This window comes from Prorops nasuta, unplaced genomic scaffold, assembly GCF_024137725.1.
Source record: "Prorops nasuta isolate Cenicafe-Biocafe unplaced genomic scaffold, Cenicafe_Pnas_1.2 PNAS00004, whole genome shotgun sequence".
In the NCBI taxonomy this organism is placed as follows: Eukaryota; Metazoa; Arthropoda; class Insecta; order Hymenoptera; family Bethylidae; genus Prorops; species Prorops nasuta.
This window is the reverse complement of record NW_027116801.1, coordinates 1,281,960-1,307,938: the sequence shown is the minus strand read 5'-3', so window position 1 is coordinate 1,307,938 and position 25,979 is coordinate 1,281,960. Positions and strand designations below refer to the sequence as shown.

Genomic DNA, 25,979 nt, shown 5'->3' with positions numbered 1-25,979 from the left:
GAATTTCAAGGCCATGATTAAACCCTTAGTACATGTAGAAGTTGACTGACTTTTTGTACATTAAGATTAATAAAAGCAATCTGTAACACAAGTAACATAAAGTGTCAATCTCCTTTAAAGTAAAACTATTATATACTTGAATAAGAAATATTAATTAGTCATCTGATATTTGTATATAATAACTTGTGTATGATTAAATTACATACTAGCAGCAGTACATGCACTTGCATGCAACAAAGTGAAGTTTGTATTTCTTCTCTTCAAAGCTACTTATTTCTGTTTATTAATTCATATATATATATATATATATTGTCATTCCAAACCAAAGCTATATCTGCATCCTCCAACTCTCAACATTTTTGATCTCTACAAAAAAAAATATATAAATTTTACTATCAAATTTGGAAATAATTGAATGGTATTAGTTAATTAGGACTAATCAATAAAAAATGCTAACTCCGTCAAATTTTTAATTTATTTATTATCGCTGAAATATTTAATGTCTCTTGTACATTATTTTCAGTGCTAAAGAGTTGTTTCTTTTAACCCGCTCGTAAATTTAATTATTTTGCATAGATAGCATTACTGTGCAATATGATACACAGGTACGAATTACCTTATAAAAAAGAGAGAAAAAGAAACTATTATGTTAAGAGAGAGAGAGAAAAGAAAAGAAATTTAGAAGTCATTCTTTAAATAACGGTTATTTGTTACTACCTTACTGAAGAGACTGATATTTAAAGAAAACATATTTGCAACAATAAATTCAGTAGGTTTAGCTCCTCTCGTCATGAGCATCAACAGCATCTTCTTAGCGCTTCTTTGAAATTCGTACCAACTATTTTTATAACTAAAATTTTGGTAGTTTAATGCGTATGCAAGCTTAAATTAATGCAACCGAATAATGAAAATATTGATTACTTACGCAGCTAAATTAACATAGATACTGTGATCACTCAATAATTGACCCGGCAAGCAATTAATAAAAATTCTCATTGATTGAATAATATATAGCGATCCATATTGTATTCGTTTATTAAAATCATTGAGGCTCGTAACAAACTATCTTACGAATGGAGAAGAGTTTCATTAAAAACCATATTGAGTATAAATAAATTAATAACTAACCTTAACAGCTGCCGCGCTTGCGAGCAAAACTCCGACGATAAGATCATAGAAGAAAGCAATGCTAAACGCTGAGCATAACCGTTCCGCATAACTCATAAAAAAAAAAGGTTTATCAAAATAGTAATAGTCGTAAAGAATAAGTGAATATTGAAGAGAAAAATCTTTAAAGGAAAGGCGTAAATAAGGGAGAGGTGAATATTATGAATAGGACAAGTTTCTTTAATTACAAATATTAAATTATTTTTCAATTATATTTAAAAGTAAATCAAACCAATCTAAAGATTCTCTTATATTGAGAGTCCTTTTAATTTATGGAAATTTGAGAAATATATAATGTTTTTAAGCAAAATGCAAGATATCTTATTATGGACTAGGTGATATTAAATAGAACTAATAATTTTAATCGTAATATCATTAAATCTTAAATCAGACAATGAAAATAAATTAACTGTATTGTTAAACGTTTGTTACAAAGTCCGAAATATCTAAATATATTAAATGTAAATGAATCAAATAACGCGAAATTTTTATATAACAAAATTAACATTTATCGGTTCGTCTGACGTAACTCAGACAACGAATATATATTGCCCCATTATCAAGGTGGCCAATCATCTTGTCTCATTTGATACTAATCACATATTTAATAAAAGATAAAAAATATGAAGAAATGGGTAAATAATTCGAATTATTTATGACGCTTTTATACTTTTTAAATTTTAATTAAATATAATTTAAGATAAGAAATATTTGTAATTATTTGCATTAATGAAGAAAATCGATTTGGAAAAACAACAATATTCAATAATCCTCTGTAATAAACGCACTTACTTAATGCACTTTAAATGTAATCTAACACATTCGGTTAAATAATCATGAATCATTTCATCTTGAGCTATATGTATATTCTGACGTTTATCATTTATATTTTTAAAATTCTGATTTTTTAAATTCTCCAGTCTATAACTAAAAATTATGTAACTTAACATAGATTTTTCTTGGAGCAAAGTGAAGTCAGATTATATAGCGATTCTGTAAGTATATAAGTTTTCTTACCTCAGGACTGCAAACATTCCACAAGTGTGAAGCATAAGTGTCATGTACAGTGTATCAAACGCCATCACTATATGACCAATACACATTATACTAGACCACTGTAACGTAAGAATAAGGAAAAAGTGGTCGTTACCATGACCATAAAAATCTCCTGGAAATATTAATGAGCGTTGTCTGGATTCATTTAAAGGTGAAACCAAATCCAACATAGGTGCGGCACAAGCCATCAGATAGTAACATACTAGAACTACGTAAACGCCACCTACGTTTTAAGAATTTCCAATGTCTTTTATAGAAAAGATTCTTACAGCATAAAAGTCTTAATATACAAGGACAGTACACTTACTAAAATATGAAATCGTTATTAGTTTGCTTTTATCTGCATATTTTTTAACCCGCCAATAGGCGCGTGCTTTTTTTTTACGTAGATAGGCGCGTGGGGTGCCACGGACACCCCATTTGTTTTTCGTTATTAGACGTAAAATATTTACAAATACAGATTTATTTTTCAATAAATATCATCTATGCGAAGTTCCCTTTGGTATACAATAGCAATTGCATTTCTTTACATTATTTGTATTAATTAAACGCTAATATTTTTAAGTGACTGCACAAATTTTTCGCTACGTTACCAATAGATTTCTATTCTTGGGGTGTTCTGAACACCCCGCGCGCCCATTGCCGAGTTAACAATCAATAATTCAGCTTCCACAAGGCCACAATATTCCCAATGCCCCTGCATTTCTTCTAATAGTATTTTTACCTGTTCAAATAGTATTCACCATGATTAAATACTAATACCTGAAAATAATTACATTTATTAAATAGATACTTGCTTTATTGACACCATTAAACATAGAAGCTCCTTTGCATATAGCTATAACTGATCCACCTATCATAGGCAAGCATTCCATAATAAGATCAAAATCTTGTAAATTTTTTACAAACACGAGCATCTGTTGATTAAGAATGCATATAGGCCGAATTTTCTTAAAAAGATAATAAATAAAACAACTATATAGTGTATACGTATACTACTGGCACTACGGTGTAATTATTTTTTTTAAAGAAATACTTGACCTCGGGTATAAATGTAAATATGATAACTCCATTTAAAAATATCATTCTTAAAATGATATAAATGCGACTGATTTGATAGGGCCATGCGCCACAGAGAGTTAGAGATATTTTTTGTACTTTGTAATAAGGACTGTTAAAGAGATCCATTTTTACCAATTAGTGTCTGATATTCTTTACCGGTTTCCTCAGCAACTCGATCAAAAAGTGGTAATGATATTCCTTAGAAAAAATTTCCCTCAACTGCTATTAAAGAAGATATAAACGAAGGTATATGCATTTAGCTTCTTATTTTTTATCAGCAATTGTTAAAAGAATATTTGATTGCGCAGAGGTGAGTATAAATTTCAGTATCATGTTACCTTGAGCATTGTATCAACGTCTAAGTAAAGAGAATATTAAAATATCTTGTTAACGTTTTATTAAAGCGAAACACAGTTAGGGGTAAAAATGAATTCCAATAAAGTGAATTGGAAATTAGTTTTTACTTAGAGAAGAAATAGCGCAGGGCATTTACGGACGGCTTTTTACCACATTTTATGCAAAATTTGTGGGGCATAATTAGGGTGAACGTAGAAAAGGGGTAGTGGCGGAGTCTATAAAGACGTCTCGCTATTTTTAACTACCAATCCCCTGGTCTCCCCACTCAGTGAAAATGTAGTCTCGGAGACTCGGCACGCTGCTTCTGCTTCTGCTCCGACGCTCAGTCACTGTCAGTCTCCTTTCAGACGGTTCAGTATGTGTTCTATACAGTCCTTTCAATTCACACCTCAGTGTAATTCGTAGTCAGAAACTTCAATATGAATCCTATTTTACACTGTATCATCAAGTGATTTTTCCCATATTATTCTACAACAATGATTAAGTGTAGTCTACAATTGACAGTAGAAATTGTTACCGGCCACGTGTGACATACATGGTATAAATTTACTAAACCGGAAAGTAGCTCGCGTCATCTTTTTATATTAATTTTTACTTCAATGTTAGCTTGTGTTTTTTTTACTCGAGTATTTAGTGGAATATGTGAGGTTTGTTAATATCTTATTGGTGATTGCATGCTCCGTTAAAACATAAAACGTAAATAAATAAACAAAGAAGAAAATAAAAGGACATCGTAAGAAATTATTAATTCTATCACTTAAAGTAATCACTGATGCTTTCTAAAAAGATTAACACATTTGTAATGTTTAATCAATATTTGACACTGAGCAGAAAAAGGAATTAAAAAAATGCTCATCGCACTTTTGCTCTACGTTTGATTCGCCTGAAGCGTATTTCCTTCTCTTCCCTTTTTTTCTAAGGCACGAATCTTGATTCGCACTTTTATTATCATGATTCTAGTTTTTAGTAAACCTTACGCTGTTTATATTCGTATCGTAGGAATATTGTACAGTTAGTTAGAAACAAAGGTGGAAGGCATTTGCCTTCATAATTTGTTTAGTATTTAAAAATAGAAAAATGACCATTATGCTTAATTACCGGTAAATAGTTTATTTTTGTTTTTAAGGCATAACGAAAGTGGATTAAATTGGAATGTGCTAAAGTAAGAAAAATAGTATTTAAACAGGAGAGATATTTGGAAGCAAATGGATTTAAAGCAAGGCCTTCAGTTCGGTTCGGTTCGGGTAGGATGCTATTGCCGAGGCGCCGAGGCCGTCAAGCCTGAGGTGCGGCAAGCGGCTCAAGCAAGATTCATCTACCGTCGTATTTAAACTTTCGTCGATAATAAAGTTTTCTACTATTCTATATTAATTCTCTCTCTCTCTCTCTCTCTCTCTCTCTTATTTTTCAATCTTCTCTTCATTCTTTCACGCTTTCACTCTCCTTCTCTCTCCTTCTCCTGCTCCCACCCATCCCCTCCAATCTTTAAATTTTACTACGTTTGTCAAAATCAAAAGCATTATTTTTCTCCGCCTCTTCTTACAAAAAATGTGCATTATCCTTTGTACCTGATTGTTTGATTTCATTAATTATGAATAACATAATTTTTTTATAAAGTATATTAACAATAGCTTTCATTCATTGCTATAGTTTTAGTTTATATTATTTCTTAACATCTTTTGCATAACTTTTTCATCGATAATGAGATTATTTGTAATTTTAAATACTCTTACATGTTTATTTTAAGTAATATTGTAAAATATATGTAGATCTTATAGTCTGCACTCTGGGGAAGCATGTGCTTTACTACTATACCGCTACGTCCGCTACTCGCCAGGCCTAGGCCAGTCAGTTGCCTAGCCTAGCCTATCTATGTATGTACAACCTACAGCGCCAACGTTTTGTTTAACTTGTCATAGTTGAATTTGATCTATTCAGTATAGCAATATTAAACATGGAGCCTGTTGCACGTCTCGTAAAAGTATCTATTCCAAATTATTTATCTGGATTACCTATACCAGATTCGATAGGAGGATGGTTTCATTTAGGAAGTATGACAAATTTGCATATTTATTGTTAATTTAATGTGTTGTTATCGATTGTCATGACCTGAGAATTGATTGACTCCAAAATAAATAGGGCTAATCAGTAATCCTAGGTTTATGATTTGTAGATTTGTAATTAGAAATGACAAAATTGAAAATATCTTTTCTTCCTTTTCAGTAAAAGATTGGTTCTCCTTAATTCCTCCTACTGCTGTTTTGGCAGGTTTGGGATATATGTCTTACAGAGCATTTTGTCCTAAAGGTAGACCTCCCGTAAGTAACTTACTTTTTACCTGAATCCAAGGACAGTTAGATCCATAATAACAGCCAAGCCTATTGCTTAATCTTGTTATTATGTAATCACAAAAGTAACTGGTTTTCCATAATTATAGAAACTGACCTGGTTTGTATTAGAATAATACAGCAATGTCAGGTGTTTGAATTAAATTCTGTAGAAATACAAATAAGTGAATTGATTGTAAATAATAAATGTAAACAGAAGATTTATATTTAAAAATTTTTCTATGATTTTATCATTTTGAGGAAAAGTGAACATCATAATTAAATACTTCAATTTCCTTTAGTCATGTGGACGAGTAAATTTGGCTGTAAAAAAGGATGTTGCTAAAGTAGTGGATACAATTGATGTAGAAGACATAGCGGATAAAGCTGTTTTTTGTCGTTGTTGGAGATCCAAGAATGTAAGTAAAAATGCTTAAACAAAATAGATAAAGAAGTGCATTGTACATATATGCTGTATTCATGAATATTTTCAGTGGCCGTACTGTGATGGTGCTCATGGTGCTCATAATAAGGAACATAATGATAATGTTGGACCAATTGTTGTCACAAAGAAGAAGTAATGTAAAATATGTCATAAAATAAATGGTCTCTATCAGGATCTGTTGGCAATTGCTTGTTTTAAAAAATTTATACAAGCTTTTCCTGTACATGCACATCCCATAGCCAAGGTTCTTATTGAGATATATAATCTCAAATTTTATATAGTACAATGTACATTTACTTATATAATTAATTTTCTATTACGCTCTGTATATTAGCATAAAAACTGAATAATTAGTAGGAACTTACTTTTGTAATTTTTTAGAAATTTCCTAATAAGCAAAATAAACTATTGGCTTATATAATTTTAATTTGTTTTTGTAAATTCATAATTTTTTCTTTATATTTTTAAAGCAATTTATATAAAATAAACTTTAACTAATAAACAAATAATAAAATAATTAAATTTTTTCATACAGCAAACAATTCCGGTTTTAACGATTTTATCTTATGCTCATATTCATATATTTTGTAGTCAGCTGTTGCAAGCCACGTGGCTGTTTCAGCTCAAGCGCATGCGTAAACCCTACAAAAAAATCTCTCTTCCTATATATATTATTCTTATTCCTTATTTGATAGAATGAAAGAAAGTTGTTTGAAAGTTATTCTTCTAATGTGCAAATATCTACAATTTGTTTAATAATATTCAAATGTAACGCCCTCTATTTGCACATTTATATGTTGAAACAGCAGGCTTTTGTTTAAAAGTACATTATTTTCTATTTTTTTTTGTCTTGAAGGTATAGTTCGCGATGTTACATTCCTGCAGTTAATTGGGCTTGCGTTATCTTCAATGACTTTAATTATTATTTTCTTTTATTAAATAGACCGGAAAGTAATGTAGTTTCTGCGTTGTAAAAATAATATTGATAAACTACATTATTTTCCGAGCCACTTAATACAACACTCGTAGTTATATTGTATTTTATATTTATATTTAAAATAGCTTATATCTAATCCGTTTATGAAAACATAAAAATATGATATATCGGAAAATTTACGTCACGCTTGTGTCTTATACAGCTATCCGTTACATTAAAAAACTAATGAATTTTATTTTTAAAAATTAGCAAATAAAGCATCAACAATGCTCAAATACTTCATAATATTCAATAATAATAACAGATTTGCAATTGGATATTCAACTGCAGTTATTTTATCTGGAATGTTAATTATCTTTGTTAAATATATTGTATTCAAAATAGAGTACAATATTTATTTTTCTAGCAAATACAACAACCTCCTTAAACTTTCACTTAAAAAAGAAATAGATAAAATAAAAATTAAATTAAATTAAATTTTTTTTTGATACAATATGTCATGAATGTACTTGATTAGAAGTACATGAATATATTTATTTATAAATCTGCTCTAATATTATTTGATGGAATTAAAACAAAAAACAGATTAATCTCTGTTCAATTTATGTACAGTTAGTTAATCTTTTAGTTTTTAGACATTTGTTAAAATAAAAGAGATTTCCCCTAATTACTATTATTATATGGCTTTATAGTGAAATCACAGCTGACATTCCTCACACTGTACCAAAATTGTCTCGTTTATGTCAAATGTGTATTCATTCCATGCATTAACTATTTGTAAAATTTAGGTGAGTATGTTGGAAGGAAGACAATAAACATTATTAATTTAAGTTCTTTAAACTTAAACGTGTACCAATGCAAGCATATTATGATATTGATTTTAACACAATATATATATATTATATATTTGCTCCATAAAATATGATAATCATTTTACTGCCTCAATTTAGAGAAAAAATGCGGATACTATATATTTAAGGTACCTTATAGCTCAGCAGTATTTTCATTAATTTTTTTTGTTAAGAGGTGATAGTAATTATCTATATAAAAGTCAATTGTAACAGTGTTCAGAATCTTTTATATGTCTTTGGCTGGCACCGACACCAATTTTAAACACTTGGAGATAATTTAACACCAAGAGAAGAAGGGACTCTTATTTTGGAAGCGCTGAGTGAAGGTGTCAGAAAACGAAAATAATCGTGAACCTCCGGCTCCTTTGGCTCTGTGAATGTTTAAATGAAATTCGATTACCATAATAACATTGTAATAATGCCTTAACAAATAACAAATTTACATACTTTTCAACGATGACAGCAGGCATTTGTACAAGCTGTACAGGACTTTTAGCATCCTTTAATGCTTGTTGCAAGTTAAGAATTTGACCACGCATAACGCTCATTTGCCTATCAAAATGAGACCTATCAAATCCTTTATCTTGCTGTAAGAATTTATTTCAATTAGGTCACTAGGAAAAGAAGTATACAAAATCAAAAGAAAAAATTAAAAACTTACCTTGAATAATTGATATAAGTCATCACAAAGATCTTGCACAAAGTTTTGGTCAGATAGTTGAGGCAATACTAGTTCTCGGGTGATTTCGCTGAATGGTTGCTTAGCTTGGCTTAGCCAAGCCCAGTGATATGGATATGCTCTCCAAGAATCAGGATGTTTAAATGGAAAAGCTAGACCATTATCTATGGCAGCTATTTTCACCTCACCTTGCTCCAATCCATTTTTTCCACCATTATCATACTTAATCAACCAATTATCATTACCTTTATTAAATATAATTAACATATTATCTTTTATTTATTAATAATGAATTCATTAATTTGTGAAATACGATAGATTACCTCTGTCTGTATTTCTTATAATGTAATCCAAAATTACTAATCGCTCAAATTGCAATTGAAATTGGCGACTAAGCCGTACTGGTAGAGGCTCATTTTCCCAGCGTCTGAGCCAATAATCTGCATCTTTATAAGCATCAACAAATACTTGAAAAGAGCCAATTTTTGGAGGTAGACCAATACGATTAAAGTGAGAACCAACAGTAGGAAATTGGTCCATAATCGATTGCTTTATTCGTGCTTTTTGCCTATCCAAACGTGGGTAATTAAAAGTTTTACTGACAAGTTTCACTACTCTAGTGTTTGGTACAACACCAAGACCAAGTTTACGATCTACCAAGCTGGCTCCAGCTTCACTGAGATAACCTTGATTTGGAATTAAACAACTCCTGCCAAAGCAACACGGGCAACACAATTTGTGCATCCATTTTGTCCACTTTGGATTTAACCTTCCATATGGCTCTTCATCTTTGGGTTTAAATACTCCTATTATTTTCTGCAAATGAATTATATTTGTTGATAAATAAATTAATCCAATGAATATAGAAGAAATAAAATTATTAAAAATTATAGCTACAACAAAAAGTATCAAGATCATGAAATAAATTTTTTCTACTGAAAATTATATATTCAAGAGCAATCTTACCCCTGCTGGATTTTTAACAAAATAACTTCCACTAGATCCTTGATATATCCTTTCAGGGAAAATATTGTTATCTATTGCACATTCAGCCTGCCAAACTAATTCAGAAAATTGGGGGTCATCTGAAAAAGACATAATAAGATCGTACGTGGAAATAATGTATATGCTGTCCGTCTGAGTCATCGTTTGCAATGGTTTTGCAATAAAAGCATTTAGAATGAATGTAGTAAAAATGCAAATTACTGTGTAAAGATAATGGTTATATAAGTGATAACAAACCAGGGAAGCGGTTGAAGGTAACATCCAGTTCTAAACGACCAAGGAGAGGCTGACTCTCCCGGTCGATTCCAGGGGAATCAATGGCTCTGGTTTGTTCAGTGCTCAGATTTGAAATAAATTCAACGTCAGGAAGGATATCCGAAGACTCGTCGTGCGGTGATAAATAATTGCTCGGCGTAACCGACAGGTCAACCAGTGCATCAGTTTCTACTAAGGCTGATGGGTTAGTATTATTCTGACTGTGGTATTCTCGATAAGGCACGTGCAATTGCCGTTGTTCGGAGTCGCTCATCACAGCCGATTGGCAATTTTGCAGATTATTCTGCCGATTGAAAAGTATTAATTGACAGAAGCCCTATCTGTTTAATCACATTCCTGGCTGCAACACCTGTCAATGACGCACGCTACCTTTCTTGTGCTTCATAAGTATATTGACATCATTGGATGCACTATAATTAATTTTACGTCATCAAAAAGCCTGATTAATTTGGTCCATACGCTCATCAACACACAAGCAGATGGTCATTCGAGATATTAAACTCTCTTTTATCAATAGCACGAAACTGATCAGTTAACCAAAATTTAATTTCTCATCCCAGCAGACGATATCAGCTGATAGAATCACCGCCATCTTATTTTCCTACCTGCTTGTAACTTTGCTCCTTTGCTTCCTTTTCCAATATTTTACCCCTGCCAGCTGCCTACCTCACGCGTATGCCATATGCCAATTGTCAACTACACTTACACTTAGGCGTGTTAGTTACTATACACACTAGTATCCCAGTCTGCCCATGCAGTAGCGCAGCACATATTTGCGTGTGCCTTCTGTATATGTGAATTGTGATGTGGCAGCTATAAACAAATAACCATGTATAAATTTAACGTGAATAACTCTCTGCATCAACAATAGGTTTACTTTAAAAAAGAAACGTTTTGTTTTCAATAATAGTAAATTAATTATGTATAATAATCATTTATCTTAAATTTAATCATTATAATTATACGTGTACCTGCTCAATAATAAGGGTATACGCTTTAAACTTTAATACATTTTTTGTCTATATTTTCTCTTTCTCTCTTCTCTCTGTAAAATAAATATTTTATTATTTATATAGCAAGCATATAATTTCAAGGGTAATTAATTCATTCAATTGAATAATATTATATGTATATTGCTATTAACTGATGAAATAAAAACAAATAATAAAGGTTACATTACGATACAAATTTGAATTGTTTGTACTGTTTGTAGGTCGTAGTGTTTCACAGTTTCTCGAAATTTATCGCAGTCGCGTATAAATCTCGTAGCGGTAAGCGTCGTGTTACTTCTGCTATGGGTATGGGACGCCTTGAACCTCGATCATACTAAAACACATCTAATAAACGGCTTTCTAATTATGCGGTTCATTAAAAAAATAGTAAAAATTTTTCATTAAATTGAATCATGCGTCCGATTTTTAAAATTTATCTTTTCAATTTAAAACTTTATTTAACATGTACGTGATCTTATCGGTATTTTTAACGTTAATTCTCAAATTAAATCTCGAATCTTAATAAAATTACGTTAAATTATTTGTGGAAAGTAATAATTTATTCATTTGTAAACTATAAAGGATTGTAAATATTTTGCATTTAAACTTATGCTATTAAGATACAACTGGTACACATCAAATTGTATATATAACTTATATTTATAAATAATCTGAAATTTATTGTAAAAAAGTAGATATATTTTCTCGTGATTAATGTTTCAACCACGTAACAATATGTTTTTTGTTTGTGTAACTGTGGGGCTAGTTTTTTTAGCTTCTAAATATCGCGACAATGTAATACGAAATGTAAAGAAATTTTGTAAAAATATTAAGAAAGCTAAAGATAGCAATAATAATTGTACAAATAATCGTAATGAAAATCTGGAGAAACCATGTAGGATTCCTTTGGATAAGATTATTTTAGCAGATTCTCCAGAGAAATGCGATTACGCCGTTCAGCGTATTCGTTGGTAAGTTTAAAATTTTTTATTTTACACAGTATACGAGTTCATTTACAACTTACATGATTTTAAGTAATTTTGTAATAAGGGTGATAGAGTTCTTACGATTGAATCATATATACATAAATACACTTCCTTTAATCAGCTCACAATGTATTGTGCTCTGTTTACATTTTTTGTTTGGCTTAATCATAATATTTAGATTTTATAATACAGAATTCTAGTTAATTGTGAACAAATTATTATAAATTTGCAGCAATCTATCTCATGGTATATTAGGTTTTGATTGCGAATGGGTCAATGAAGGAGCTGTATCTTTAGTTCAACTTGCAACGTTTAATGGTGTATGTGCCCTATTTCGTATTGGAAAAATTGGATATATTCCACCCAAACTAAAGGTATTGGTTTGTAAAGTATGAGATGACAAAATTAATCTTGTATTCATTTAATAACATAATTATATCATTGTTTCAGGAATTATTAGCTAGCAAACAAATACTTAAAGTAGGAGTTGCTTCATTCGAAGATGGCCAAAAAATAATCAAAGACTACGGGTGTAGAGTATTTGGCACTGTAGACTTGAGAACTTTAGCCCAAAAGTTAAATCTTCCAAGTCAAAAGAGCTTAGCTGCTCTTTGCCTTCACTACCTCGGTATAGAAATGGATAAAGTAATTGAAGTCAGATGCGGAGATTGGGATGCTACTACATTAAATGATGAGCAAATGGCTTATGCTGCTTGTGATGCAATTGCTTCTGTACTTATATACCATCAGGTAATGAAGATTTACATTAATAATTTGCCACGTCTCTCTACTGTATGTGATAAATTACAGATATTGGAACAAGCAAAGCAAAAACATCCATTATGGAAAAAGATCTTATCCTATATTAAAAGCATATGGAACAAAGATAATTATGCAGAACTTCATGAGATACCTGAAGGTGTAATCGATACGAGGTAAATAATATAAACAAATTTCTTTTTGTATGCCCATAGAAATAATGAAAACTAAATGAATATTCGTTTTTTGCAGGTTCAGGGAACATTTAATAACTGCCAAAAATTGTGAAATAAACAATAATCAGAAATCTGCACCTGTTATTAATAGGATAAACAAAGATAAACTTAGTAATTTGCCAACAAGAGTTAAACCATTATATGATAATTGTTATTTGCAAGCACCAGATGGAGAAGTTTTGTGTACTTGTGATTCTAAAAAAGCAGAATGGTATATTTCTAAAGGCTTGGGAGAAGTTGTGAATAATAATCCTTTCACTGTAAAACTACGATTTGAGCCGTCCGGCCGAGCTCTAGGAAATGTCGGCCAGTACTACACACAGATTAAAGTAAATCAGTGTGTTGTATGCGGCGCCTCTGAAAAATTTATCAAGAAACACGTAGTTCCTAGGGAGTACAGAAAATATTTCCCTTGTAAGTAGTATAATCGCATTATATACATATATATATATATATATGTCTTTCATTTTTATTTAATGATTTTTGTTTTTCAGTTGTAATGAAAGCACACCAATCCCACGATATTTTATTGTTATGTCCGCCCTGTCACGAGGAAAGTAAAGCACACGATCTGCAGCTCAGAAGAAAGTTGGCAGACGCGTGCGATGCTCCTCTGATCGGTCCAAAACCAATTCAAAATTGTAGAAAATTGTGTTATGCTGTAAAAGCTTTAAGGGAAGTTGATACGCTACCTAATCAGAGGCGATTAGAGTTAGAGAAATTTGTGATAAAGAATATAGGCGAACAAGACCTCTCCCCCCATCTCTTAGATGCCTTATATGCCAAACTAAAAAATGGTCCAAATATTTCATCTCAAACTACTTCCCAGCTGAGGTGGCAACCTCATGGCTTGAAAGTAGTACAATACTTTGAGAATAGGGAAGGTGGTTTGGTTACACTAGAACAAACATGGAGGGAGCATTTTCTTTCAACCATGAAACCAAAATTTTTACCAAATTTATGGTCTATCTCTCATAATCAACAAAGATTAACAATTCGTCAGACACAAAACAGAATAACTCCACAAGATGCAATGGTAGCTGGAATTAATTGAATATATTAAAGTAATTGATGTCAAAGTATTCGTATAACAGCGAATACTTTTGCAAAGACTTCCTAGAATCAATTTATAACTTAAATATATTTATTTTCAGACGTAACATGTGGTTTTCTTTAGTTTCCTCTAACCTGAGCCTCCCTTCTCATTTTACATCAATTGATAATGATAATGATAGTAAGACAATATATTATAATAATAAAAGTATGAATGTACATATATACTATAGGTCCTTAGTAATTTCATGTTTTCTGTCTATTAGATATCAAAGAGTTTATGATATTTATTAATAACAATTAATATTTCATTATATACAGAGCTCTAAGTATTAATTATAGACTAGTGATAACAGATGCTACGATTTATTGGATGCTGAGCGTGTATACTTTGATGGTTCTTCTGGCTTTGGACTTTCACTGGCAATAATCTTTAATTCCTCATCTATGCGTTCCTTTGCTCTTACAACTTTGGATTGTAAATAAAACGATCCACTTTTTGTTCGATCATTGGCTTCAAACAGAAACTTGTAGTGTTTTTCAATAGCTTCTTTATCAGTTGGTTTTTCTACATTGAGGATTTTTAACGCTTCGTCAAGAGATATTCCTGTTCTAGTGTTAGTAGCTACGTGTTGTGCCCCTTGCCTCCCGCCACCTGCTCTACGAGCAGCTTCCTGGCTTGCAGCAATTTCTTGTTTTAAAGCTCGTGTAAAAGCTCTACCGACCACTTGTGCACCCAATAAAATAATTCGAGCTAAATATTTTGCCATCACTTTAACCTCACTTTTGTCGTCTGCCGTTCCTCAATAAATATATACAGTATATTATGCTTATTCCGCAAGTGCGGAGCTGCACGAGCATCTATGATGGGCCGGCTATGGGGAAACCTAACCTCTATCCTCTCTGTGCCCTTGCTTTATGGCCTTTCTTTATGTAGTTTGAAATGTCTTCTTTTCGCGCTTGCGAAATAGGCAGGCAAGCATGCTATGTAATTGTAAAGTAAAGGCTTATTCACACATGAGAGGAAGCATTGTGGCTGTGACACAACCATTCGTATTGTTCGAAAATGGACTTTTCAAGCGAATTGATCAAGTTTTGTTCAGAATCCACCGAGGTATCGAAAATTTCGTTATTTTATTAACTTTTTACGAGGTGATAAATTGATTATTATTTAGAAATCGTGAAACAATATAATTCGCAACAGTTGGACTTATGATGAAAATTAGTTTAACTTGTTTATACATATATATCTGTTAAATATTGATTCTTCCTCTCGTGGCCTTAGCAACTGAGACAATAATGTATTACCCTTGTTAATACCGTCTGGAAACGAATTTGTATTGTAACAATGTATAGAATTTCTGTCAACAAATAATTGATAATAATGACAGATCGTATTTATTATAAAATATTGATTTCTTAAAAATGGAAACAAATAATTATAGGACGAATATTATTAAGTGGCTACCATTTCTCGATGATGGTTCCGAGAAATGGTTTCAAGAGTCTTTTTTATTAGATGAAACAATGCAGAAACTCGCAGAATGCATAGCGATGATTAATGAGAATATTGGAGGAGAAAAATTAACAAACATCAAGGTAAAAATCTACCGTGAATTTCATTATTATTTACACACCTATTTATATAAGTTTGATATCTGAAAAATGTGTAGCTATATTTAATTTAAAGCCTATCAACGACGTAATATCTAATCTGGATGATGTAAGAAAATCATTTAAAAAATTGTGCATCGACAATAATCCAAAGAAACATCCCATTTATCTATATAAATCCGAAAGAATATTGTGCAACTTGAAGCGCAAGCTTAACGTGCTTGCAAAGTTCACGCGAAGGTTAATCAATGACATAGTGGATTGTAAAACTGACGAAATTCTCACGATGGTATTTAGGTAAAATGGCAAATGAAGTTGAGGAAAGAATTGTTTACATGGGCGTTTCAACGAATAAAATATTAATGAAATTTGATCGATAGATTGGTAAACGTTTACAATGGAATGTTGGATTTGGATCACGATGTCTCGGATTCAAAAGTCAGTATCTTCTGCAACGATTGTCCAAACATGTTGGAGCCATTGAAAAAAATGTCTGTCACCCGAATATTACAGGTATAGATAATTACACACACATATACTCGTTATAATATATACTATAATCGTATATTAAAGTGTCGAAGAAGAAGAATTTTAATAATAGTCATTTTTATAGATTTTAGCAAAAAATAGAGCAGAAGAATTTTGTCACGAACTGATCGATTGTCTACTGGCTAATTACGAGCCTCACGAAACGGAGGAGCCAGCTAATAATGGGAATGAGCTCGATTTATCCGAAAATTCCAGTATTGAAATTTATCGGTAAAACGTAGAGTTTTCGTGATGTAATTAAGTAAAAATTTAATGACGAATATGAGAGATGAAGGATTAATAAAAGGTAAGAAATATCGAGGTAGAAAATGAGTATTAATGGCAGAATATTTTTTAGAGCTTTGACGAGACATTTGACACCTCCCGTATCGAACATTGTCCAAACCAGCCAAGTGGAAGCATCGAATATGGAGAGTATCGAAGCTTTGGTGAACGCGCAACACGAGCAAGTACTGAAGCTTTTAGGCATAGTGCAGAAGATTTCACCGCAATTGCTTGGCACGGATGCTTTGACAACGAACAATGGGGAGACGCGATTAAAGCGAAATGCGATCAGGAAGGTTAGAGATTATTATCAGGAAGTGATTTGGGGTGCTTTGTCCGGCATTTTGGACCACGTGATTCTTTGGTGGTCCCCGGAAGCTCTTGCCACTCATCACAATCACGGGGCGCAGCATCTCAAGGACTGGCTGCGAAAATTTGTTCAAGCATCGGATGGTAAATAAGAGTGTATCGATATCGTCGGCATGCACACTGACACCTCGATTACCGCCTGCAAACGCGAAAATCTTTCGATTAACGATACAACTATATAATTTTAAAAGGAACAAGACTTCTCTACCCTACACCGAGTTGGCTGTTAAATGTTATTAAAGATTGCTTGTTTGAAAATTCTTGAAAATGGTACAGCTCTCGCGTTCCTGGATGGAAAGCGTCTTTTCTATTTGAAATTTAATTAGGTGGTCACGCGGTGTAATTAGTTTCATTTATGAACCTGCAAATTACTAATTAATTATCACTATGATAGTTTCACCAACGGTGAGGTCGGCGCTTCAAAGCCTGTGCGATGCTCTGGGATACCACGTGACCATCACTGCCTGGGATCAACTGTTTAGATTAGCCTACACTTCCGTTTTCGAGTACCAATCGAAGCCATCGTCCACAGAGGTGATAAATGCAAGCAGAATTGTTGGGAAAATATGTCCCAAATGAATTTTCCTCTCAACTCGGTGAGCGCTCAGAGCTGAAACTTTTGCAAATCTTTTAGGGTACCAGCACAGGTCAAATGTTTGCAGAAGTATTTCAATTGCTGGTAAGACTCAGTAACGAATGTGAAGTCGGCGGAGAATGGGTGATTGGTGCGCCATTGATGGAATTGCCTCTCTCGGAACAAATCGTGGTTCTGCACAGATTGGATCATTCCGCTCATACAGCGAGACTCTGGGCCATGCAAGAAGCTAAAATCATAGCACATACGTGGGATCTCGATGTTTTCTTCCTCATTGTCAAAGGAGACATTGTAAATTGCCTGGAAGAATTATCCTACCTAAAAGTACACGTTGCTTTGGTTCTTGAATAATATACAATAAGTTTCTTGTAAAACGACAAAACTATATGGTACAGTGGAAAGAGTATATATTTTCTAATCTTTTTTTATAATTTTTTCAGCTAGCCGACCATACCGTATCTTCGCTGAAAGAGCCAATCAGCGTTCAGGTATACGTTTGCGCTAGAATGAGGGCGAAAATAGTCTCGGAGGTCAATGCAAACGTACAATTGTTGCAGGCAAGATTGGCGATATAGTATTAGCGCAGCACCTCGTCTTTTCTTCTTTCTATTTTTATCCGTGATTTTGTTGTCTCGAAAGAGCAATTTATCTCTCGCGATGGCTTCTATCGAGCTCGCACGAATGAGTGGACCGAAGGAAGGTTTTATTTGAAATCTTATAGTGTGTCTGTGCGGGGCACGAGAGTTTGCGTGTATTGGCTTTATTGTTCTAATTGGCATGGGGGCTTGTTATAAGTATTAGAGAATTGCACGAGGGGGTTAAATGTCGATACGTAGAAACTGCATAGCATCGTAACTAACCCTCCCATTGTTCCCCAGGGCTCTCCTGTCAAATGCATTGATATTCTCGCCAAGATCTGTCGAGTAGTGAGCCTTGCTAATCTACACATGTGCTTCCCACGTTCAAATTACTGGAGAAAGGGTAGTGACGTTCCACCAATAGCTGCCAGTCTCTATGTGGAAAATTATTTTGGTAGGGCAATTACAATAAAGCACGCGGATCGATAGCACACATCGAGCTCTCTCGCTCCCCCCCCCCCCCCCCTCTTCCCTCCTCTCCAATCTAAAATAAAAGAGAAAATCTCGATATCTTTATTGCAGAAAGGGTACTTCTACCTGTCCTAGAAGTTATCGAGGATCATGAAATTTCAAATATGATCCTGAGAATAATGTGCGAGTCATGGCTGGATTACATTTATTGTCATCGCATAAAATTCAGGTGAGCGAGAAAGAAATGTGGACGAGAGGAGAGGGATGTGTACTATGATATAAAAGAGGAGAGAGCAACCGTCATTGTGGCCGTCATAGTACGCATTCGCATTTAAATATTATAGTAGGTATACAGCACGGTGAAAGGGAAGAAGCGTTATAAAAATTCAGCTTACGATTTATTCGAAATAAAAGACAAACAGGAATATCAGTTTTAGCGATTAAATAGAACTAAGGTACCATTCTGGGAGTGCTCAAAGTTTCAAATCTGCAAAAAATCGCTGGATCGGATTTCAGAGCAAATGCGCTTGTTGCAAAGAGTTAAGCCAAAGCCGATGTTGTCGAGGCTTCCTTTGGAAAAGCGAACTGCTCGTATTTTCTCGTCTTATTGAAATTCCTTTTTCAGGGCTTGTACTCTTTGTTTTTTTCTTCAACGCATTTGCTTGAAAAATTGAGCCTCTACGATGTAAACCGATTAGACGTTTGTGTGCATGTGTGTGCGTGTGTGTGTCTGAGAGAGAGAGAGAGAGAGAGAGAGAAGGTTAAATTTTCGTGTCTTACTTGCAGCGAACACGGAGCCCTTCAGTTGTTGACGGATTTTGCTTCAGTGTCAACGTGGGTAACGGAGTGTCCGATTATCTCACAAAACGTCAGAAACCATTTGCTGAAGAACGAAGTTCTACGTCGTTGCGAAGGGGTTGGCCGTCTTCTTCTGAGACACCCAGGCGAATCTATTGCCATGCACAAACGTTTCGGTGGGTTTGCGTCATTCAAGCGGAACTATATCGAACTACTCGAGTGCCCTGACAGTTTCGCGGAGATTTCATCCGAGAGTTCGCGTCGTCTCAAGGTCCTTCTCTTCTGGTATTTCAGTTAGAAGAGCAGACGGCAGTACCGCTACTACTGGATCACCTCGTTCGCCTGGTTTGGAAAGGATGCCGGCTGAAATGTATGTCCCTAATCAAGAACAATGGCTGGAACTTCGAGCACCCAAGAAATACTATTTCTGCTGCACGGAATAATTCACTCGTCTTCTTCTATATACCAGTATTGCCTGCCTCTCTTCTTATACGTACTCTCAAATCTTTAAAAATATTCATAGATTTCAAGTCATATCGCACATCTAGATCCATCCATATATACTGTATCAACTGGAGAATTGAAAACCTCAAATTTTCTTTTTCTCGCTCACCTCGTACATATATTTAGAGAGAGAAGGAAAGAGAATTTCCTTTCTCCTAGTCTTATTAGTTTTCTTTCGAAATCAATTCTGCAACAGGCTTTTATTATATATATATATATATATATATATATATATATATATAGTCTATTTAATACGCGCTGCTAATTCTATAGCGAAATAAAGCCGAGGTTGTGTACGGTAAACTTTTTTTTGCGGTTTTCCTATAATGCACTAGTGCGTATTAGTTACTGCCCCGCTCCACCCCTTCTACAATTACCACCCCCTCTTTACTCGCCTGTAATCGAATCTGCCGTCACGCGGGAACAACTGTTGGATAAATAGCAACAAGTAATTTTTCAATACATACGAATTTAAATAATCCAGTTTATTAAAACTTTGTAAATATAATTTTTCTTTGATCCTCTTCAGTGCATGCCGCTATATATGTAGTAACAAATTTATATAAATGAACGAATAAAGGACGATTAATTGGAATATAAGAACTATATATTTACCAAAAATTATTTAATAATAGAATGTTCTCTCATACATATGTCTATGCAATATTTTTATTCATTGTTAAGCATTGTACATAGGGCAACGAATTGGGATAGGCGTCTGTTTAGAAAAGGTAGACGATCTTTATGATCAGGAAACCTACAAAAGGACAGAAGCCCTTCACCCGACTGCAGATGTATCACTTTACGACATAGGAAAAGGAGAGAGGTCGATAACCGCAACTATATACCATAGAAATATTGCACGTTCACTTTCTCATAAAATAATATAGAGCAAAAACATTCTCGACGGTGAAAATGTATACTGATAAATTTTAATGATTTTACCTCGTACGTTATTAAATACGTAAGCTCATTACGTTGATCCCTGAATTTGACATATGCGCGTATCGTGTTAAGCGCGCAAGTTTATTTATATTCTGGGAACATGTGTTTGCATCTCATTGATGCATCTCGATGAACGTTATTCAAATCGAACGTGAGGCGGTCTTGCCACTCGTCGAGTGGACGTTATTTTTTCGAGTCAGGGGAGAAAAAAGGTCTCTACTCGGATTTCACCGGTGACCTCCGATGCGTGATTCGTTTTACGTAATGCGAGCAGCTCGGCCCCGCAGTTTCTTCAGCCACTCGGCGCACGCACCACCATAATGCGAGAAGGACCGCGTGACTAACCAAATACTCGTGTAAATTTTATCGGCGAATACAAAGTGCTCGAAAACTGGAAATTCTTGGCAATTCAAGCTGGAGAGTGAAAATTTGTAGCGCGTCTTGCGGAAATATACGCAGCACGTAAACAAAGTACTCGTCGGACGGTGGAACATGCCGGGAACATTCCAGAGGTGTATCTGTATTTAAAATTATGAAATATGCACTCGACGGAGAGAACGCCGCTGGCCAGACCACTGGATTCGCCAAACTACGTGGAATTTGCCAATCTTTTGAGAACTCGGAGGACTCGAATCCGTCAATTCCAATGCTGCGTCTGTGCAATTTTCATGTAAGCTCTCATGTTTTTTCTTCTTTAATTTTTGTTTCGTTTTTTGATCATCCAATCAATCCTCTTATCGCGACAACAGTTTTATAAGAATATGTCGCAGCTTGCCGAGACACCGCGCTTAATTATTTTCCTTCCCAGCCAGAGATGTATTCGTTTAAATAGAAAATTTCAAATACCTAAACATTTTAGCCTGTGTGGAATTTTTAATTTGATTTATGCCAGTGTGCCGAGATCTCTTGGAGCTGTGCGAGCGTTTATAATTAAATGCCCACGCCTAAAATGGGAAAATACTGCATCGCTCATGTTTCTCAGGATGAATATAGCGTCGAATAAATTATTCCAAGGTGTTATAGGAATTTATTTTGTTCTATTTAAAAGGATTCCGATACTACCGACATTACAGGTCGAACACGCGCTCCATCAAAAGCACACTTTTATTCCAAGGCCGATTTACAATTTTAGGAAAGTCTCTCGAAGCGTCGCGAGACGTAATCTTTAAAGACGAAAATGCTCCTTGGAATAGCCCGTTGCTCTTATTCTTTACTGGACGAACCATGCGCACACATTTTAGAATTATTTCTTATTTTACGAGTTCCAAAATTACGGACGTATCTCTCACGATGGATCTCAATGTTTCTGGTCTCGTTCGATTCGTCGACAGTCGCTCCATCAAAGACGATATTCCAATTTTCTAACTAAACCTGTATTATTTCTTTAAAAATAAATTGAGATCCCTCGAACATTTTTTCAAAATTTCAACTATTTCTCTGAACAAAATTATACCGTTATCGAGAGAGCTTCCAAAGTTTAACAACGGCATAAGCATGCAAATGTATAACGTGGTATACTTTTGGAGGGCATTTTCGATCCGTAACGTCGGTAAAATAACGCGGATTCTTCCGTTGAACTGAATAAAAAGTTTTAGTGGGTAGCGAATAGTCGAGGAATAGTTGGGTTCTTGCATGTTTTTCTTTTGTGAATTTTTGGATTTTTACGATCCTGTTGGAAAAATTGATGGTCATAGCGCTATTATAGGTAGTAAAGTTCACGCCCCGCTATAAAGATTGCATAAATCGATCAGTCGCGTGGGACGTGAAGCTGGATTTGCTTGGTATTTGTGGGTTGAGGAGCATCGCGCCATCGCGTTTGTGGATGATTCTCGACAAGATGTCCTGTACAGAGACCGTTCTATTGACAAGGGGACGCTCTCGTCCAGGTCTTCCTTTTACCTTCGAGATGAGTCTCGCAGCTTCTATAATCGACCGAGTAGACAGCGACAGCTTTGCTACCTGACTGCTTTTGTAACGCTTTTCTCCGTGTATGTGTGTGTGTGCGTGCGTCTGTATGAGTGATTTTCGTCAAGCCCTAAATCGTTTAGCTTCCAAGAGCCCGGGTCAAAAGCAATTCCCAACGAGACGTTCACTCCCAAACGATATTATATATAAAAATAAGGAATGAAAGATGCATTAATTTTTCAGAACAATCTTCACGATGGCCTTGGTTGTGTCCTTCAGCATTTCGGTGAAGCAAGAGACGGAGGAGGAGTTGGAGAGGAACGACTCGAACTTGCAGAGCGGACCACTGAAGCTGGGCCTGGAACCGAACGCTCGCACGTATTCGGACAGCGTGGTACCGCGGACGGTGTACGATGAGAAGAGTGACCTTGAGGGAGCGAGCACAAGACGAAGGCCTCCGGAGATCGTATTGGGGCTGAGCGAGGAAGAAATCGCGCGATCGCTGGTGATAGGAAAACGTGCGATGGAGGATCGTTTGTCGGCCGATGCGGCAGCTTCGTTGACCCCGCTGACCTCGCCGTCACCCGATTCCAGGCAGAGGTACGCCGTGAGTACCAGCGTTCGAGTGAAAAACATCTCGTTGCTGGCTGTGGCTGAAATGGCGGTGACGAAAAATTTGACGAGTATGCGATCGATCGAGGGCAAACCCTCGCCGATCGGGAGCTTCTTCGACGGCGATTGGACGGTGAAGAACGCGTGCAGGAGGAACCACGAGAGTCTGTGCGAATTGAAGAAATACAGGAGTTACGATGGTAGCTGTAACAGACCCGAACGATTGGGCTCGGCCATGAGAGCGTTCAGGCGAGTCCTCCAAGCGGATTACGGTGATGGACTCGACGCCCCTAGAAGAGCGAAATCTGGACGAGAGCTACCTTCGGCGAGGGAGGTCAGTCTGCGCGTTCACAAACCATCGGCGAGTAGTAATCCCAGTTTTACCGTGATGCTGGCTGTTTTTGGTCAATTCCTGGATCACGATATCACGGCGACTGCACTGAGCCAGGGACTCAACGGAACTGCCATTTCGTGCTGTCCTCCGGCGGTGGGTCATCCGGAGTGTTTCCCTGTTAAAGTTGGTCCTGGCGATCCTGTTTACGACCTGGCTGGAAAGGACTGTATGGAATTCGTGAGGTCCGCTCCGGCTCCTCAGTGCAAACTCGGGCCGAGGGAACAGTTGAACCAGGTACACACAGTATATATATACGTATAGCTATTAGCTATTTACATCGAAAGGCGTTAACACGCCGGAGGAATGAAAAATTCAGAGGGCTAATTTTCCACGACGCTTTCACAGGTCAGTGCTTTTATCGATGGATCAGCGATTTATGGACCAGACGAGGAAACTGCTAGGGATTTGCGTGAATTTCAAGGTGGGCTGTTAAAGATGCAAAGTACACCTGATAACAGGACACTTTTGCCAGCCAGTACCAAGCAGGAGGATGGTTGCAACAGGGAGCTGGAGCGTCACAGGGGTCGTTACTGCTTCGCAGCCGGTGATGCCAGAGCCAACGAGAATTTGCATTTAACAACGATGCACCTGATCTGGGCGAGGCAGCACAATAATTTAGCGAAACAGCTGTCGAGGTTGAATCCTTGGTGGAAGGACGAGAGAGTCTATCAGGAGTCTCGGAGGATCGTTATCGGTCAGCTTCAGCATATCACGTATAGCGAGTTTCTGCCCATTGTTCTCGGAGAGGAGAGAGTCTCGTCGTTGAGGATGACGCCCCTGAAGAACGGATATAGGCCAACCAATGATAGTTTTGACGATACGGCGAACGATCCGACGATGGCCAATCATTTCTCAGCGGCCGCGTTCAGATTCGCGCACACACTCATACCAGGATTGATGAGGATGACCGACAGCCTAAAGGGGACTTCCTCCTACGTCGAGCTGCACAGGATGCTTTTTAATCCCTACAGCCTCTACTCGGAAGGTGGAGTGGACAGCTCGGTCATGTCAGCTGCTAGCAATCTTGTCCAAAGGACCACCACCCACGTGACGTCACAGCTCACCCGACACCTATTCGAGGACCCACTCGCCAACAATACGGTGCCTTGCGGTCTAGACTTGGTCTCGTTAAATATTCAACGAGGCAGGGATCATGGACTTCCTGGTTACACTAAATGGCGTCAATATTGTGGCTTAGGCGCGAGCCAATCTTTTCAACATCTTCAAGGCCATTTGGATCCTCAGGCGCTCCAGGAAATTTCCATGCTTTACGAGTCTGTCGATGATATCGATTTGTACACCGGTGCGCTCGCTGAAATACCAATTCACGATGGACTGGTCGGCCCTACCATTACCTGCCTGATTGCCGATCAATTTGATCGACTGCAAAAGGGTGACAGATTCTGGTACGAGTATCAGCAGCAGCCTTACCCATTCACCGAAGGTATACTTCTTTCATTGGAGTCGTGCATCAGTGGAACAAGCATTCGTCGACGTTATTTTCAACGTCTTTGGTGAATTTAGCATTAAAGTATTCACCTCGCGTGTACAGCATGTGTGATACGTCACGTGCTTGGTTTTAAACAATTTTCAAGATACAAAGTATATAGAAAATTTTTTTTAACCAAAGATTCGATCTAATCGTGCATCGAATCATTTGTTTTTTTCTTCCAAAAATGTTGATCGATAACTTCTTCCACTCTGATGTCTCCTCGATTCTTCCTTCCCCATCTCTTCACGACTCTCGTAATCTCCGTGTTCTGTTCATTTAATTTTTAGAACAACTGACAGAGCTGCGTAAAACCTCGTTAGCTGGGATAATATGCGATTGCTCCGATAACATAACTCACATTCAGCCACGTGTTATGCGATCCACGGACGAGAATAATTCAATGATGACTTGCGAGGATATACCACGACCTTCTTTGCAATTGTGGAAGGATGAGCCAATGGAAGGGAATGTTACGGATAAATCTAGTGCCAACGAGGAATCACGAGAGACCAACTTGACCTCGGTTTATCCAGCATTCGCAATGCCCTCTGTAAATATCGTTTAAAATCAAAGTTCTTCGAAACACAGATTTTGTACGTTACTATATATTGTTACTTTAGGATTATCCAGACGAATTATTATAAATGTAATAAATTAAAGTATATAACATTAACGAATATAATCAGAGAGAGAGAGAGAGA

General features: G+C 35.7%; 7 protein-coding genes across 7 annotated transcripts; 4 read left to right on the top strand and 3 right to left on the bottom strand.

The window, feature by feature from the left end:
- Positions 1–1,955: 1,955 nt before the first annotated feature.
- Positions 1,956–2,586, bottom strand: LOC136772711 (uncharacterized). The gene is made up of 3 exons (XM_066725841.1): positions 2,531–2,586; positions 2,185–2,446; positions 1,956–2,094 (listed from the first exon to the last, which is right to left on the bottom strand). The coding sequence occupies exons 2-3, from the start codon at positions 2,409–2,411 to the stop codon at positions 1,956–1,958; spliced, it is 366 nt and encodes a 121-aa protein (XP_066581938.1). The 5' UTR covers positions 2,412–2,446; positions 2,531–2,586.
- A 2,854-nt stretch (positions 2,587–5,440) lies between these two features.
- On the top strand, positions 5,441–6,588 carry Cisd2 (CDGSH iron sulfur domain 2). The gene is made up of 4 exons (XM_066725167.1): positions 5,441–5,693; positions 5,866–5,960; positions 6,272–6,388; positions 6,464–6,588. The coding sequence occupies exons 1-4, from the start codon at positions 5,597–5,599 to the stop codon at positions 6,548–6,550; spliced, it is 396 nt and encodes a 131-aa protein (XP_066581264.1). The 5' UTR covers positions 5,441–5,596; the 3' UTR covers positions 6,551–6,588.
- A 1,258-nt stretch (positions 6,589–7,846) lies between these two features.
- Pi4KIIalpha (phosphatidylinositol 4-kinase II alpha) lies at positions 7,847–10,661 on the bottom strand. Its single transcript, XM_066725165.1, has 7 exons — positions 10,532–10,661; positions 10,124–10,445; positions 9,848–9,966; positions 9,205–9,697; positions 8,864–9,126; positions 8,650–8,789; positions 7,847–8,573 (listed from the first exon to the last, which is right to left on the bottom strand). Exons 2-7 carry the CDS (start codon positions 10,413–10,415, stop codon positions 8,480–8,482), a joined length of 1,401 nt encoding a protein of 466 aa, XP_066581262.1. The 5' UTR covers positions 10,416–10,445; positions 10,532–10,661; the 3' UTR covers positions 7,847–8,479.
- A 1,194-nt stretch (positions 10,662–11,855) lies between these two features.
- Positions 11,856–14,295, top strand: Exd2 (Exonuclease 3'-5' domain-containing 2). The gene is made up of 6 exons (XM_066725164.1): positions 11,856–12,125; positions 12,373–12,514; positions 12,591–12,890; positions 12,951–13,075; positions 13,152–13,549; positions 13,630–14,295. The coding sequence occupies exons 1-6, from the start codon at positions 11,869–11,871 to the stop codon at positions 14,187–14,189; spliced, it is 1,782 nt and encodes a 593-aa protein (XP_066581261.1). The 5' UTR covers positions 11,856–11,868; the 3' UTR covers positions 14,190–14,295.
- Positions 14,296–14,306: 11 nt separating this feature from the next.
- On the bottom strand, positions 14,307–15,146 carry LOC136772287 (mitochondrial import inner membrane translocase subunit Tim16-like). Its single transcript, XM_066725166.1, has one exon. It carries the CDS (start codon positions 14,956–14,958, stop codon positions 14,548–14,550), a length of 411 nt encoding a protein of 136 aa, XP_066581263.1. The 5' UTR covers positions 14,959–15,146; the 3' UTR covers positions 14,307–14,547.
- Positions 15,147–15,613: 467 nt separating this feature from the next.
- Positions 15,614–20,123, top strand: LOC136772710 (coiled-coil domain-containing protein 142). The gene is made up of 12 exons (XM_066725840.1): positions 15,614–15,787; positions 15,879–16,099; positions 16,183–16,315; positions 16,416–16,561; positions 16,689–17,068; positions 17,379–17,518; positions 17,619–17,903; positions 18,020–18,136; positions 18,458–18,611; positions 18,740–18,857; positions 19,415–19,602; positions 19,721–20,123. Exons 1-12 carry the CDS (start codon positions 15,614–15,616, stop codon positions 19,867–19,869), a joined length of 2,205 nt encoding a protein of 734 aa, XP_066581937.1. The 3' UTR covers positions 19,870–20,123.
- A 1,063-nt stretch (positions 20,124–21,186) lies between these two features.
- LOC136772446 (peroxidase-like) lies at positions 21,187–25,945 on the top strand. The gene is made up of 4 exons (XM_066725435.1): positions 21,187–21,545; positions 23,024–24,020; positions 24,132–25,230; positions 25,566–25,945. The coding sequence occupies exons 1-4, from the start codon at positions 21,415–21,417 to the stop codon at positions 25,841–25,843; spliced, it is 2,505 nt and encodes an 834-aa protein (XP_066581532.1). The 5' UTR covers positions 21,187–21,414; the 3' UTR covers positions 25,844–25,945.
- The last annotated feature ends 34 nt before the right edge of the window (positions 25,946–25,979 follow it).

What these genes read in the sequence shown, in the direction of transcription:
- LOC136772711 (XM_066725841.1), bottom strand. Translation starts at nt 2,411, where the DNA reads ATGGCTTGTGCCGCACCTATGTTGGATTTGGTTTCACCTTTAAATGAA. An exon ending in GGAATGTTTGCAGTCCTGAG is followed by an intron (nt 2,095 to 2,184) that starts GTAAGAAAACTT and finishes CATAATTTTTAG; the next exon opens with TTATAGACTGGAGAATTTAA.
- Cisd2 (XM_066725167.1), top strand. Translation starts at nt 5,597, where the DNA reads ATGGAGCCTGTTGCACGTCTCGTAAAAGTATCTATTCCAAATTATTTA. An exon ending in AGGATGGTTTCATTTAGGAA is followed by an intron (nt 5,694 to 5,865) that starts GTATGACAAATT and finishes CTTCCTTTTCAG; the next exon opens with TAAAAGATTGGTTCTCCTTA. An exon ending in GTTGTTGGAGATCCAAGAAT is followed by an intron (nt 6,389 to 6,463) that starts GTAAGTAAAAAT and finishes GAATATTTTCAG; the next exon opens with TGGCCGTACTGTGATGGTGC.
- Pi4KIIalpha (XM_066725165.1), bottom strand. Translation starts at nt 10,415, where the DNA reads ATGAGCGACTCCGAACAACGGCAATTGCACGTGCCTTATCGAGAATAC. An exon ending in ACTTATATCAATTATTCAAG is followed by an intron (nt 8,790 to 8,863) that starts GTAAGTTTTTAA and finishes AAATTCTTACAG; the next exon opens with CAAGATAAAGGATTTGATAG. An exon ending in CCTGCTGTCATCGTTGAAAA is followed by an intron (nt 8,574 to 8,649) that starts GTATGTAAATTT and finishes AAACATTCACAG; the next exon opens with AGCCAAAGGAGCCGGAGGTT.
- Exd2 (XM_066725164.1), top strand. Translation starts at nt 11,869, where the DNA reads ATGTTTCAACCACGTAACAATATGTTTTTTGTTTGTGTAACTGTGGGG. An exon ending in CTGTACTTATATACCATCAG is followed by an intron (nt 12,891 to 12,950) that starts GTAATGAAGATT and finishes GATAAATTACAG; the next exon opens with ATATTGGAACAAGCAAAGCA. An exon ending in GTACAGAAAATATTTCCCTT is followed by an intron (nt 13,550 to 13,629) that starts GTAAGTAGTATA and finishes TTTGTTTTTCAG; the next exon opens with TTGTAATGAAAGCACACCAA.
- LOC136772287 (XM_066725166.1), bottom strand. Translation starts at nt 14,958, where the DNA reads ATGGCAAAATATTTAGCTCGAATTATTTTATTGGGTGCACAAGTGGTC.
- LOC136772710 (XM_066725840.1), top strand. Translation starts at nt 15,614, where the DNA reads ATGGAAACAAATAATTATAGGACGAATATTATTAAGTGGCTACCATTT. An exon ending in CGAAGCCATCGTCCACAGAG is followed by an intron (nt 17,519 to 17,618) that starts GTGATAAATGCA and finishes CAAATCTTTTAG; the next exon opens with GGTACCAGCACAGGTCAAAT. An exon ending in AAGAATTATCCTACCTAAAA is followed by an intron (nt 17,904 to 18,019) that starts GTACACGTTGCT and finishes TAATTTTTTCAG; the next exon opens with CTAGCCGACCATACCGTATC.
- LOC136772446 (XM_066725435.1), top strand. Translation starts at nt 21,415, where the DNA reads ATGCACTCGACGGAGAGAACGCCGCTGGCCAGACCACTGGATTCGCCA. An exon ending in CGAGGGAACAGTTGAACCAG is followed by an intron (nt 24,021 to 24,131) that starts GTACACACAGTA and finishes ACGCTTTCACAG; the next exon opens with GTCAGTGCTTTTATCGATGG. An exon ending in GCCTTACCCATTCACCGAAG is followed by an intron (nt 25,231 to 25,565) that starts GTATACTTCTTT and finishes TTTAATTTTTAG; the next exon opens with AACAACTGACAGAGCTGCGT.